Here is a 15,410-nt window from a genome sequence, read left to right as displayed (position 1 = left end):
ATCCCATCAAATGATTTGTGGAAAAGATTGTCTAATCCAAGGCTTAATAAATGATAGAACCACAGAATGAGTAGATGTCTAGGTATGCAAGTACATATTTCTTTGTAGTTGACAGCTTTGTTTTTTTTTAACTAGATATTAAAGAGAGGTTCACCAATTACGTGCTGCTACTAATTGTATGTCTAAGAAATATGGAACAGTTCTCATGGAATCCAGGTGAGTAAACTAGTAGAAAAATGAAATACAAAATGACAAATTCTGAGCTATCAACAACTGTATCTCTTGCTCCTTTCTGCAATCCGAAAGGTGAGGGTAACTAGGACATTTAATTGAGGAATCTTAATTTCTCACATACCTTAGATTCTCATTTTTCTATTTCTGGCTTTCTTGTAATCATGACTCTATCCTTTCTACTAGAAGTATATGCTGTTATACTACAAACATGCATAGTTATTTTTCAAGTAGTGTCTTGAATGATTTCTTCGCAGCACTTCCCTTTCCTTGGTGTACATTGAGGATGGCGAATCCCCTAGAGAATTTTGTTTTCTGAGGCGAGTGAGACTGAAATTTCATAGAAGATTATGTAAAAATTTCCATTCATAATTTAATATTGATTATATTTAGGATTTTAATACTATATTGAATAAATATTGAGTAAAATTTGGCTTTTACTTTATTTTATTGAATTTATTTTATTTTAGTAATTTTGAACCCTGATCTGTGTGGTGTATTTTGCTTGAATGTTACAAGTCTACCTAAATTTTACCTTAAGCATCTAAAACTGCGTGTGGTCTGTCTACTTCTTGTACATACTCGATATGCAAAGGTTGTTTTCCTACTAGAGATAAAGCTTTACAAAGTAGAGGCTTTAGAACCTGATCTTGATTGCGGTGTGATTGTATGGTACTGATAGGATTCTAGAACAGCAGTGGAATAAGCGAGAACTTGTGCAGTGCCTGCGGAGGGGTGATGTAAAGTTACAGACTCTTCGGGCTCTTGAGGATTTTTTACTGTTGAGCAAAAGTGTTACAATTTTTGATTTGTATACTTGATTGAGTCAAATTAAATGACCTAACTTGTTTCTTCCCGGCCTTCAGATCATCTTTGGGTGTTATTCCCGGATGTTTGCATGGTGGTTGCTTCAGAAATTGCAGTGGATATTGTGAAACATGCCTTTATAACAAAATTCAATGACATCACAGCAGATGTAGGTATCCTGTTTGGAATGCTGAGCACTATTTTAAGTTGTTTATTTTGGTAATATTTCTTTTAAATATTAAATTTTTGATTCCGGTGCACAAAGTGTAAAAATTGTTATTTTCATATAGAGGATATCATTTGAGAAAGCTTGGTAATTTCCTGGTGCAATATAATTCTGAGGATCTTTATAACACTTGTGCTTCTAAATTAGTAGTTCCAGATCCATAAATCATCGAAAGTGTTGTGTAACAGTTGACATAATCACTACAATTCACATAACTGGCAGATGATTTTGTGATCACTGGTTACATTGACAGAAGATGGCTTGTTCTGCAGTCTAGGCAGAGCTTGTACCTTTTCCTAGCAGAATGGATTGTAGGGTAAAATTCGGGCTTTAGGAAAAATGGGTATTTGTGAGGCTGCCGAATCTCTGTTCTTGCCTGTGTGTTAGAGGTAGAATCTGAAATCAGAGAGATATTTTCCACTGTCCCTGGAGCACTAATATGAAGTGGGTTATCTCTTAGTTTCCCACTCTTGAAATTTCTTAGGCTATATATATATTATGCAGTCCTTCTTTTAAAGCAGTAGACGAGGTAACTTTTTGTGTGGTGCGGCATGATGCATTGGCCATTTGCCTTGCATGTTGTGTGAATTCAAATGCACTCAATAAATTCATGGAGAGATGAGTTAGCATTTTTTCGCTAATAAAACCACTTTTCAGGAAATGAGATCAGGACTTGGAAGTGCTATCGTTTTCAGCATTTCTCAAATAACTACATTATGCAGCATGGAAACAAGTTTAATAGATGTACTTATAAGCTCCCTTACGCCAGAGGCATTTATGCATGCCCTACTTTTGCATAGAGAGTGTGAAAAGAGCAGTAATAAAGTCACGATAGCCAAAAACGTAGCGTGCTTTAGTGTGCTGAAACAGCTGGAAGATGGGGGTAGCGGGGTGACAATTTTGCAGGGTTTATTTAATGAACTTTGTATTGTTTGTATGAAGTTCTAAAGATTTACAGTTGCTAGGTCAGACTTTTTCAGAAGTTTTGAGTACCTACAGTGCAAATTGCCCTGCCACTTGTCTTTAAAACAGATACTGTTCTGTCTTAATGTGCAGAACTCTTTCAAAGAGAAATAAAAGCTTCATTCATCTTCTGATACAATTTGCTTTTTTCATGGAAACGCTTGGTATATAAGGAAGCTTTCTTATTTAGTTTGATCCCAGCACTACTTTCATGTAGCTTAAAACAAATTATGAACTGTAGGAAAAAAGTAAACATGGTTTATCTTGCTTTTTATTTCTGATGATCCTCAAATTCAGTAAATGCTTTTAGGATGTTGTTTGTTTGTTTATATACACAGGTTACTTTATGGCAGAAATATAGACTCAGCTCTTGAAGGGTACAATTAGACATCAGAAAAACAGGCTTTGACTCATTCAGTCTGTGCATAAGTGTTTATAATATTTTTTACAGAAATATTTTATTAGTATCTCTGTTGCTTTTCTAAAGTGTGATAAAAAATTAATCATGCATCCAATGTTCTGGATTTTTTCCAGGTCTACAGTGAATATAGAGCCAGTCTTGCATTTGACCTTGTTAGCAGTCGACAGAAAAATGTAAGCCTGAAAATAAAGGCATTTTCTTGTCCTAACGAACATAATTGTTATTGAGGGGGGAGAGGTATTGGAACAAATAAATAAATTAATATAAAACTGTTACACTCCTTCAGCACTGAAATTCTACTCTGCTTTTTTTAATTAGAAATAACAGGAATATTTCCTTGTGATTTTATATTCTTATTTTCATCCAGTTTTTCACATCAGTTCAGGCTTTAATATATTGTTTAGAAGCCTCTTCCAAATGCACTTATAGTCAGGGGGTGATTGTAACAACTTAAACTTTTTTAAAATGTATGGGAAGTAAGTAGACTTAACAAAATGTTCTTAAGGTAATTTTAAATCACTGTTCTTTTCACTTTAACTGCGTTGGATCAAAAACCAGTGTTCATTAAGAATTTATATTATTTCTTCACTGACAGCATATGCAGATGTATAGGGGTGTTTGTACCATGCATGTTACTGGTGTGGCATTGGTATTTGTGGAACACACAGACTGCTTGTGTTTTTCATTAGTACTGTTTTTTGGAAGACTATTTACAGCACACCTTTCCTGAATGAGTCTCTTACCTATTGGCGAGTGCTCTGGATGAGTGCTCTAACAATTAAGTGAACTTATGATAATAATTTATGTAGTTTTCTTGGGCATGTTTAGTAGGTATTGCTAGAAAGGCAGTAGTTATACTTCATGAAAAAGTTAGATACCTGCAATTACAAATAATTAATTATTAATCATTTGTTAATTTAAAAAAAAAATGGTTTATTAGTTCTGAAGATTCCTATTACTTTTCCTAATGATCCTCTGTGGAAAACGAGTGTCTGTATGGTGCTACCTAACTTTGGCATGACCTTCAATACTGCGTGAAAGCGGTCGTGCAGAGCAGTTGTGTTTTGAGAGTGCAAATGCAAACATATTTTCAAAATTATTTTAGCACAATTAAACTAAGGCTAACTATAGATGTTTGTAGAATGATTTAAAATTGCTAGTGTAATGGATAATTTTTCTTTTGTCTCTTATGGATTTTTCTGTACAGTATTTGAGGATCAAAGTGAAATTAATACAAAAATGTCTCTAAGCTAGTAATAATGTACAGATGAAATATTGTTGCGCATTTGGATTCAGTGTCCTAATTGCTCTCAATTTAGAGATTTGTATTATACTCTGGTTACTCTTGATTTAGTGCTCTGAAGCTAATCTTACTGGTCATGGTAGTATTACTTTTTTGTCTGACAGTACAGCTATCTGCATTTGAATTTCAAAATATGAATAGGTGCACTTTATGCCAGCATAGTGTTTGTTAGCAGAGATTGATTCTTATCTAGAGGGTGTACCAAGCTACAATAAGCTTATTTCTTTGCATAAATAGTTCATTATTCTTCCTCTTTTTTTTTTTTTTTCCTAGGCATATACAGATTATAGTGATTCGGTTTCCAGAAGAATGGGTTTCATTCCTCTTCCGTTGGCTGTTTTAGTAAGTTGTCTTTCCTGTCAGTTTTCTGTCAATAAGATATGAGTCTGAGAATATATGCCTGTGAGATAGCTAGCTCATTTTGATGTTTTGAGGATGAAATGATCACCTGAAGTAAATGAAATGATGCTGCAAGGTTGAGTTAGCATTCACTATAAACTATATCACGTACTAATTATGACTTTACAAATATGTTACTGTTTATCAGCCTTTCATAGAAAATCAAATATATATTAATTTTATAGAATTTATAAGCACTTGAACTGCAGCAGTGAAATGAAACTACATCTGTGCTTGTTAGACATTTATTCCTTTTGGCAATTATCCTAGTCATTCATTCGGAATAGTCAAAGCAGCTGGTTGCCAGAAGGTTAGCAGTACTGTACTAGTTTTTTTTAGTTTTTTCATAGGAGTCCTTGTGGTTGTCCCTGTAATGGTATGCTTAATGACTCAGTTTTCTTTTATATGGGACACTGAGTTTCTGAGCTGTTGTGAATACATGATTCTGAAATAGTTGACCCTGTTACATGGACATGCTGCTATAAAATGAATCACTTCGTTATTGGAATTGTGTCCACTTGCTGTCTGTTCTGAATTAACTATTGCAGAATGTTTTCTGTAAATAGCTGCTCTGATTTTCTCCATGCACACATGTAGACAAGCAGTAGTTATCGTAATACTGGGAGTGTGTCCTTGCTTTGCCAGCAAAGATGCTAAATCATAATTTTCCTGGAAGAATATCAATATGAATTAACTTTTAAATGTAATGTTCTCCCATACAGATGGGGAAAAATACTATTGACAGGCTTTCCCTAGTTTTTATCCAGGATTTAAAACAAAAAACAACAAAAAAAACCCAACAACAAAAAAAAACCCACAAAAAACCTAAACCAACTATTATAATAATTATTTCTTTCATAACTAAGTGAAATACATCCAGTGTGAATTCTATTGAAATGCTGTTTTCAAGTTAATTGTGTTCTGATATGTTATCCTGGATACTAATGGGTTTAAAATGAACTGAAGTGCTTTGCGAACTGGGAACCCTAACTGTGAAACACTGAAGTAAAACTGAGATTTCGGAATCATCCCTTACTGAAATTTGGGATTTATGTGTCCAGTCCACAGAGCTATTTTGTATTCAAAATGTTAGCATAGTGTGAAAGACTGATTCTGTTTTACTGCATCAGCATCTCCTGACATTTTCCTCAAAAATTGTTAGCTCAGCTTCCAGCCCTTGACTTTTGGGGAGGGTTTTTTCACTTGTTATTCTACTTGGAAGTCAGCGGTGAAGGAAAAATTATCAGACTGTAGTTTTGGCAAAGTTGTAACTAGGTGCTAGTATAATACTTATTCAACTCAAAATCTTGAACACTTAGTGCTACCAAGGGGAACATCAGAATCAATTTCTGTTAATGTAAATGTTTCTACTTTTGCCTTGAATTTACCAAATAAGAAACATCTGTTAAAATATTCTATTAATAATTTTGTGCTATATGTTTTAACTGTTTAACTTTTATCCTTAAAACAGCTCATCAGAGTTGTAACAAGCTCAATAAAAGTACAAGGAGTCTTAGCTTATGTTTGTGTTGTGCTGTTCTACTGTGGGTAAGTAAATGCATGCAATTGAAAAGTATTTACCATTATTTGATCAGACGTGAAAAAAAGCTTCTTTAAGTGTATACACAGTTTATGTTCAGTAGAACAAAGATGTAAAACACTTATGCTCGTAAACTGAAATTGAGAGTGCAGATTGGTCCCCAAGTACCATAAGTGCATTGGGGGATTATAGCCCTCAATAAGTAACTTCAGGAATGAAAATAATTAATGGAAAAATGATTGAAAGAATTTATGACAGACAAGCACTGTACCTCTGCATAAAAGGGGAAATTGAATCCTAAGGAATGAAACTTTGTGTGAAAAGAAAGAAAGATTCAATATGCCAACAAAAATAAGCAGTTTTAAGTGCTCTGGGCAGCTCATGAATTCTGCTCTCTGGTAGTTAAAAGCAAGGTGTCTTTGTGTTAGGAAACTGCTATATGAAAAAAAAGTATATGCAAGGCTCAACTTTTTGGGAAGGGGGCGGCCGGTAAATAATCTTAGTTAAGAAATATAATGTCCTATGGCAATTTATTTTCCAAAACCGATGATTTACAAGTATTCCTTCACTGCCAGATCAGTTTATACTTGTATTGTCCTTAACTTCTCACCAGTCGATACTTCTGAGGTGTGTTTAAATCCAATCTAGTTTGCCCCTCTTGAGGCGCTTGCTATGGACTGTGTGTGGATGACCAGTTTTGAGGAAAGCTGCTTACTGCACCGTGTCAGCGTTTGTTGTCACTCGGTACTAATTGATATTGGAGTCCTCCTAAAATTGGTCATAAAGAATTAAGTGATTCAAATCACTGCAGCACAGAGAAGCTGCCTACAGTAATGTGGGAATATCTCTTCCAGTGCCCTACCAAGGTGTGTTTGTAACTGAAGGCAGCAAGACTTGGGCAGTAAAAGACTGGGGCAGTGGTTCAGCTGGTACACTGGAAAAGAGGAGGCTGCTGTTTTATAATACCTTATGAAAAGAATGGGAATGCCCCACATCTTTATAAATAAGTAGATTCTTCTCTTTAATCTGACCTTGACCTGCCAAAAAAGTAGAACTTGGTCTGATGTGTCTTGTCCACGTTAGTGTAGAGACATCTCTTTAGTGGCGGATACCTAGGACTTTGAGATATTGCATATAGGTGAAATATTAGAATATTAGCCATATTCCTCTGCACCATACTTTGATTTCTTCCCCAGCATGCCACGTGCTGTGCCCATGTTCTCCCTAAAGCCAGCTCTGTATAATTGAATGGACTAGTCCCTGATCGTCGCGTTCAAGCTGTGGTATACCAAGTTCAGGACCTTGATTCTACTCAGTGGTTTTTCCTTTTTCCCAATCTGTGTAATATTTCCCTACTTCTGCCATTCCCCTGCTGCAGCCCAGTCCTGGATTTTTCCCTGTCACTGCAGCTTAGAGGATGGAGGGCAGGAAGAAGTAATGTGCTTAACATGAAGGATTAAATGCTGGGTTTTGATGGCATAGGTCACAAGAGTAAATGTATTTTGGTTGATTTTGTCCTTATTGAAAAGTGAGAACAGATATTTACTCACATTAGTATAGCATAGATGTGTGAGAAACAATGTGATAAAATCTGAAACAGTTAACTGGGCAAAGGATTGAGATTATAATGCAGAGGATGTTATTTTTTATTGGTATTTAACAACTGTAATATACTGTAAGTTACACTATTGAAGAGTCTTGCCCAGCATATGAAACCTGAGTTTTCTTTTTCTAGGGTTTTGAACAACTGCAAACTTAGATTGTTGTTAGAAATTTGAGCCTGGGGTGGACTGGCAGAAAAGAATAAAGGAGAAACGCTAGAAACTCTTGCATAATTTTCCCAGAAGCTGGAACTGATACAGCAAAGTGTTGATTTATGGCCTTTTCGAATTCTGATCTCATTAAATCGGAGTCAAATCGTGCTGTAAACACCTATTCTCCCAGAACAAAAGCATGTTACATAAAAAGTGTGGGGAAAAAAAAAAACCTCTGAGACTTACTAAAAATGGAGGAGAGCTTCTCAAACTCTCAGAAACAGAATCTGTCCTGAAAACCTAATAAAACCGTAGAGAATAATGGCTTTCAACTAGTATAAAATTATAACTTCTTTGTGGTTGCTTGGATACTAAAATGTCAGTTTCTTCTGAGTACTGAAAGTGGTCTGGTCTGCTCATTCTTCCATTTCTCTAAAATTTCTACTAAAAGTAAATGTATTGCATAAAATTCCCTTCAAAGTGCCGTGTGCTTTATTTTTCTGTTTGACAAGTGCTGATTACATTAATGCAGTGAGAGAGCGAAGCTGCTGCTGAAGTGTGCTTGGGTCACTTTACGATTAAGCAGTTAGACCCATTCATGGATTTTAATCTGTGAATGTCCACTTCGTCGTCTTTTTAGTCGATTAGTGATGTACATAATAAACAGATTTTCAGAGAGTAGAGAACGATTTTAGAGTCTGCATTTGGTTCAGTTCTGTTACATAGGTTGGTTTGTGTGGAGGATATTTGTATTCATCCTACAGAGAGTAGTTCACTGTTTCCTTGTCCTGTAGTGAGTCTTCACCTGCTTCACCTCTGCTTTCACCTTGGGAGTGGACATCGGTCTGCATGTTGTGTAATACTAGTAATGGAACTTAAGATTTTTACAAAGCTCGTTTGAGTTGTAAATCTAAAAGCACTTGATGGTAGATGAGACCTCCCTAAAAGGGACTTCATGATTTGCTGAATTTTGTGCTGCAAATAGTAGAAAAGGAATCTGCCATCAACTGGACTGTGCTATGGTGGTAACGCAGTGCCGCCTCATTGGATTTGTTGAGTTTCATGGACTGTCTTTTGTGGTGTGTTGTCTTTTTATGATGAGTCTGTAATTAGTGAAAGCTAGATACATTTGCGTTCATATGGCTCAAGGTCCACTAGTGATCTTTGGCCGGGCACAGTTAAGGCTACAGTTTTAACAGCAGTGCATTTAACTTTGACTTGCGCTGTTGAGGGCCTTTTTTAGTTCTTTGTTTAAATATTTGATGTATTAAACAGCTGCTTAACTGCCCTTGTAGTCCTTTTGTTAAACTATGGTAAAACTTGATGTTTTTCTGTAGATAACTTCTGAAAAAAAATTTTAAAAAAATTAGAAAATTTAAGCATTGGATCTGAAGCAAATTGTTCAGAAAAGGAAATTACCTTTTGATACTGCTATTGAAGAGCTTTAATTTGTTAGCTAATCCTTCCAATACAGGAGTAACCAAATGCAGTTATTTTGATATGAATAATTACAGTATGAATAATATGCAATTATTTCAATATGCTAATGCAAATATGTAAACAAATCCTTTTATTTTTTTCAGGTTAATATCTCTGAAAGTCCTTAACAGTATTGTATTGCTGGGGAAATCATGTCAATACGTAAAGGAGGCAAAAATGGAGGAGAAATTATTCAATCCTGTTGTGACTGCCACCCCAGGGAAGCCAGCTGGCAAACAGCAAAGCATGTTTAAATCTACCCAAGGTAAGCCTAACTGCCTTGTTTTGTTTTCGACTGTAATGAAAATTGCTTTCAGACTAAATTTAGTATTATACCAGATGTATGACATTGTTAGCTGCACAGCAGCCCTGTTGCTGGACATTAATTGTACCATATCACAGCTGTGAACACAAGTCTGTAAATGTAATAAAATTTATTGCTTTTAGTTCATGCATCTTTTGGTTATAAATATTCATCTCTGATAAGATCCCACTGTGATATGTGGAGGTGATAGAGACGTCAGAACATGTCTGACAAAACATTTTTTGTTTGAAAATCATAATCATAGAATGGTTTAGGTTGGAAGGAACCTTTAAAAGATCGTCTAGTCCAACCCCCTCTGCTGTGTCACTACCCAAATGAGTAAATATTTACACATCATCTCTGGCAGTGCTGGAGTTTAATAAGGTAGCAATCTATGCATTTCTTATGGAAATTAATGTAAAACATGGCACACAATAGATATAATTATTTATAATTGTCATGAAGACACGAATGAAAAGCTTTATGAAATCCAAATAGGAATGTCAGCTGGTCTCTGCTCGCTTCGTTTCCAGTCTGTGCAGCAGGGTTTGTCTCGTATGGGTCCTCGGCGTTAGCGGTTAATACATAATTGGAATGGGGCATTATTATATTGCTGTGACATGTTAGAGAAGGAAACAAACCTTCATTGTTTCAGTCAACTGAATTGGATTGTGTGTCTTCCTCTGTGAAGAGCTCAATGAAAGCTCCGGAGAATTAAACAGTGAGGCTTTTATTGTGTTCACTCTATCGCTTGCCAAAGGCTTGAATGGCTTGAAATGTAAGGTGCTTATTAGTCGTCATAGTGTCTCGCCAGCAATAGTAGAGTTAAGAATCTGTCAGTGTTTCAGTCATAAATCTGTCTCACCTGTGTCAAAGCAAATCACACAGAAACTTGGTGCAGACGTTTATTTTCAAATAGCTTAAATTCATAGAGTTGCTTTAGTTTTGTCGTGAAAGAATGTACTACGGATTGGTCTGAATGCCTCTTGCATTCCACTAGATTACTATTACAATGATAAAGTTTTAATAAAAGATTCTAGTACTACTCTTGGATAGGAGACTTAATAAGCTGTACTTTCTTAGATTGATCCTTAAACTTACAGCAAATAAATTCTGAAGACTATTTTTAGCTGAAGCAGCAGCAGTTTTACAAGGTCAGTCAGCAGAGATGCTTATTTCCTCAAATGGAAAGATTTTGATTATAAAGTAGCAATCAAAAAGCTTTTGCTTGTTTTATTTAGAATATTCTTAACTTCCATTGATGATGAAAAAGCTCAAATTTTAACATTTTTGCAGAGTTTCTTACATCTTTTCACGGTTCTTTATTTACTAGAAGCCTCAATTATGTGAACGAATGTTTTTACCTTCCCCAGTTTCTGTGTGTCTGCATTATTACTGCTGGGCTCTGCAATATTGATTAATCCTCATGCCCCACTTATCAGGTTTTTTTTCAATACGTCTCTCAACCCACCTCTTACTAGGATGAGGGTGAGGGAATTACTCTGGTCCACTTTATATCAGCTTATAATGTAAGTCAGTTTATTTTCTTAGGAGTTTCCAGCTTGTCTATAGAAACAGTTTAAAATTTTGAAGGATATACTTGCTCTTGAAGGATGGAACTTCTAATTACTGGTAACCGTTTGTAGGCTGACCAGCTTTCTCTGGAAGCTGGGTTAGAAAATACCATTGTAAGGAAGTTCTACAGTTGGCATTACTTATCTCCTTTCTCAATGCAAGTTTAGTACCTTTGACTTGCATAAGGCTGCAGAGAGTAATCCACATGCCTTCACATAGTAGATGTTTTACTGTGGAGGGATGCTATAAAGAAAGAAGGGTTTGTAGTAATTTGGATAGCGCTGCGATTCTGACAAATAATGTTCCCTCGGGCTGGTCCGTAGCACTCTCCACATCAGATCGTTTCAGATTCCTTTAAAAACAGTAACTCAGTCTTTACAAGGAGATATAAATAAGAAAATTTAATTTTCTTCTCATTTGCATGTGCATTTTAATTCTTTTAAATGTTTTAACAAAATGTGGAAGCAATACATGGATACTACTTACAAATATCGTAGGTTAATGGAGCCAGCGTTCAATTCCACTGAAGTAAGAGGCAGGAATAAAAATAGACATCTCCAATATAACTACTTTAGGAGCCAGTGCTATTAAAGTGTGTAGCAGTGCATGAGTCGTTTATTAGCTATCCCTAGAGAAGCCAGGTTTATTGTACATATGTAGAGGTTTAGGCACATCTAGTTCCCGCTACAGAGATTCTTTTTTATCAGTTCAGTAGAAAATATTTGTGTGATTCACACAATGACTGTCAAAAATCTTTTTGTCTAAGCCAACAAAAATGAGTCTGTAATCCAGAAGAATGTAGTGTATGTCCTAACATCTGCTGCTTATACTCTTGCTCACTATCTGAACTTCTGTAGCATTCATTTTCTATCCTTTTACCAAATTGGAAAAGGAGTTTTCTTATGGTAAAATTAAGAAAAGGTAGTGGCTTCCACAAAGCGTTCTTCTGCTGCTGGTTTGATGCAGCACACTTCTTCAGGACAGCTTTGGATGAATCTGGATGTTATAGATGCATCAGTATGTCTGTGTTAAATTAATTGATTATCTTTGTAATTGTCTTCTGTTCCAACAGGAATTTCCACAGATGAAAACGGATCTACATCAGTTACCAATCAACCTGTGCATCAGAAGGAGAACACACCATCTTTACTTGTAACAAGCAATTCTGATCAATTTCTGACAACTCCTGATGGAGAAGAAAAAGATATAAGCCAAGACAGTTCAGAATTAAAACACAGGTCTTCAAAGAAAGACTTGTTGGAGATAGACAGGTTTACTATTTGTGGAAACAGAATTGACTAAGATTTTTTTTTTTTTTTTTTAAATCAATGTGCTAAGGATACTGAGCTGTTGGGACAGCAGATGCTACCGGAATGGACAGTTGCCAAAAAAGGCACATAAATATTTATTTAAAAACTTAAATTATTAATGGCAAAAAAAATATTAATTTCTTTCTACAAGTAACTTGGCTTGGTATCTTGGTCAGGTCAAGTAAGTGATCTTTAAGTTGCCTCTTGGAAAATGTGGTGGATCGTGAGTCTCTAGCCTGGTGGCAGAGCTGCAGTATCACTTTTCTGGAAAATAGACTGGAAAAAAAGCATAATCCTGTTCCGCGTTACGAAACCATGCTTCCAGAACATACTACTTCTCATGAAGGTTCCTCCAGTGTAAGGATATTCCTGGAAATGTATGACAACTTGAGCGGAAGCTTGTCTTTCCAGTTACCTTGTTTTATTAAACATCCACAAGCAGAATTCAAAACTTGTGCTTATATCAACAAACGCATAAAGCATTGGTACATAAAACAGTAAGTCAAGATAGTTATTCTTGTCAACAAAGATCTTTTCAAAATGTATCTTGAAAATCTTGTAACCAGAATAAAATTTTGCCTTTAAATGAAAGACTTACTGCATACTATTTTATCTAAATACTAAACGCCAAGGAAAGATCACAATAATGAAGGTTCTGCTTAACTGCGCAAATATGAAGCATATGCATTTCTTGTGTTAAGTTGTGTGTCCTGCAAGACAAATTATTTATAAAATTATTTTTAAAAGCTGAGGATATTTTATTGCTGTAGGGAAAACAAAGAGGCACGTCTGTATGTTGAGGAAAGGCAGTGATAATTGCAGCAAGCAAGTGTCGTGTTGGAACTGTATGTATGGCATTAACGCAACAGAAAAGAATATTACGCTGCGTTTTGGGTTTTACTCTGATAAGAATGACATCTGTGTATTAACATGCCTATAAAAGATTATACTGATAATCAAATCAGAATTGTCCATTTTAATTGATCGGTTTTAGCCAAACTTAAGTAGAAAGACTAGATCTATAAAGAGCATTTAAGCATTACAGTGCATCTTAATTTCTGGTGTGAGGTGCAGTTGTGGGAGAATTGATGAAGGATGGTTTGGAATCCTCAGACCAAGAATGGAATAAATTTGAGCTCAAAGCTGGAGACTTAGATCAGAAGAGACCCTTTAATGAGAAATTCTTCATATATTGTTGTTAAAACACAGCATGAACTTCAAATGCCTTTCAGATATTTAAGCACCAGATCCAATTTCCAAGGGAAGGTATCATAAAAATACTTAAGTGCTGAACAAATGAAGACAAAATTTGCTCTTTGCTAATTTCATGATTTGTCAGGGTGGGAAAGCCAAAGTTCATTTGCTTTATGAACATGGAAAAACTAATCCCTGAACCTTGCAGGACTACAGTAATACAGCAAATGGAGACAGTTGGACAGAGTTCTCATGTCTCTGAGCAGCCTTTGGTGATGAGGTCGCTTTGCCGTACAGGTTAGTGTGGTCTGCTCTGGTGGGAACTTCTTGCTGCAGTCTTACAGCCTCTCCTCTCCCATCAGGAGCAGCCGGAGCAACAGCCAAAACCTGTGGTGACTGTTCAGGGATTATACTAAAAAGAAGAGGACTTGTGCTGGGGAAAAATCTGAAATTCTTTAATTTTTGATGTATTTTATACTAATTGGAGATGTTCACACATTGAAATTCAGATTATCTGTCAATTTGGTGTATCTTATTTTTGAATTATTTAGCAGTTGCTAAAGAAAGCTTGGAATTGCTTTCTTTTTTTTTTTCTGTTGGATGACATTCTGTATCAATTTTATAAGTGCATCTTGTGTGAAACTCAATAAAATTCAATTTTGTAATATTTGTTTAAAAAAGGAAAAGTAACAGCGTCAACATTTCTTTCTTAGCATTCAGAGTTGGTGACCTTGCAATGTATTTACTGTACTAAATTCCGAGTTCCATTAAGTAAGATTCTTATCAGTGTGGGACACGAATGTGCGTAAGAACTGGGTTATCAATGGCTTTACTTCTAATTTATTTCTGTAGCAGTTGGGTTTTGCCGCTTTTAGGAAGAAGGTGTTGATGCCACCCTACCATTAACTTGTAGGGCTTTGAATTGGTTAGAGAGGGCAACGCAAACCCGACGTTTCTCCTGAAGCTCTCAAAGTCTGGTGGGGGCCCAGCAGGGCGTGAAGCGTCATTGTTTTCTCTTGCTCCAAGCTCTCTAATTGTGCTCATGTTTTTGTTCTTCATTAATAGGGATTCCTTGAATACCTAGCAGTGGCTCTTTCATCAGAGGTCACAGCTTCTCCTCTGACCCTGGGTGGTTTTCTCAGAACTCTAGAGGTGGCTGAGGGGGAACAAACAACCAAAAAAGCCCCACCCAGCAACACCAGATTTCTAGTCTAGAGATACAGTTCTTTATTTCTTGAGGTTTTCTGGAAAAGCTTCTGTCTTAACCTCAGATACTCATTTATTTCCCCATTAAGTAGTGAATAAATTAAGTTCTTCAATTCATAAATCCCTCCAAACCCAAAATCTTGGCAGCTCTGATGCAAGCAGTGATATTTCAACTAAAGTCACAGTTGCCAAATTAATTCCAAAAGCACACACAGAGTATGGGGTATATTCGTAATTAGTATTATTCATTATGAAAGCATTAAGGAACAACTGTGTTTTCCATAGGATTATTTAATTAATCTTCGAAGCCTTTCAGATGTTCATCAGCCGAGCAGAATTTCCCCTCAAGCAGAGCAGTTTTACAATCACAAGTGCGCTGGTAATTCACTTGGCCTCTTAATTTAGATTGAGTTTGTTGAAACTTCAACTTTGTCTTGGTTTTCTGTGGTGCAAAATTTTCTATGTTCTAAGTATTCATTGAGAAGTCACTTCTTGTAAGTCGGCGTAGTTCCTACGGTCACTTGTTAAAGCTGGTATTTGCCCAGTAGTGGCAGCTACGGAATATATAATTGAGGATCTCTTTGGTGGTGGTAAGCAAGGATGAATGCAACGTAATCCTAGCACAAATGTAATGAAACTCTGTGAAACTCCCGAAACATTGTAAGAGAAAACATTTCAATCTGGGCTGCTCCGTTGTG

General features: G+C 36.0%; 1 protein-coding gene across 1 annotated transcript in view; it reads left to right on the top strand.

Moving 5' to 3' along the window:
• The window catches only part of TAPT1 (transmembrane anterior posterior transformation 1), a 49,205-nt gene extending 35,025 nt beyond the window's left edge, over positions 1-14,180 (top strand). Inside the window, exons 8-14 of the mRNA XM_074147836.1 lie at positions 136-216; positions 1,098-1,207; positions 2,762-2,821; positions 4,225-4,293; positions 5,822-5,898; positions 9,228-9,388; positions 12,075-14,180. Of these exons, the coding sequence (XP_074003937.1) occupies positions 136-216; positions 1,098-1,207; positions 2,762-2,821; positions 4,225-4,293; positions 5,822-5,898; positions 9,228-9,388; positions 12,075-12,304 (788 nt within the window). The 3' untranslated portion in view covers positions 12,305-14,180. The remainder of the gene's footprint in view (positions 1-135; positions 217-1,097; positions 1,208-2,761; positions 2,822-4,224; positions 4,294-5,821; positions 5,899-9,227; positions 9,389-12,074) is intronic.
• The last annotated feature ends 1,230 nt before the right edge of the window (positions 14,181-15,410 follow it).

The sequence above is a fragment of the Numenius arquata genome, chromosome 5 (assembly GCF_964106895.1).
Source record: "Numenius arquata chromosome 5, bNumArq3.hap1.1, whole genome shotgun sequence".
NCBI lineage: Eukaryota > Metazoa > Chordata > Aves > Charadriiformes > Scolopacidae > Numenius > Numenius arquata.
This window is presented reverse-complemented; position numbering and strand designations above follow the sequence as displayed.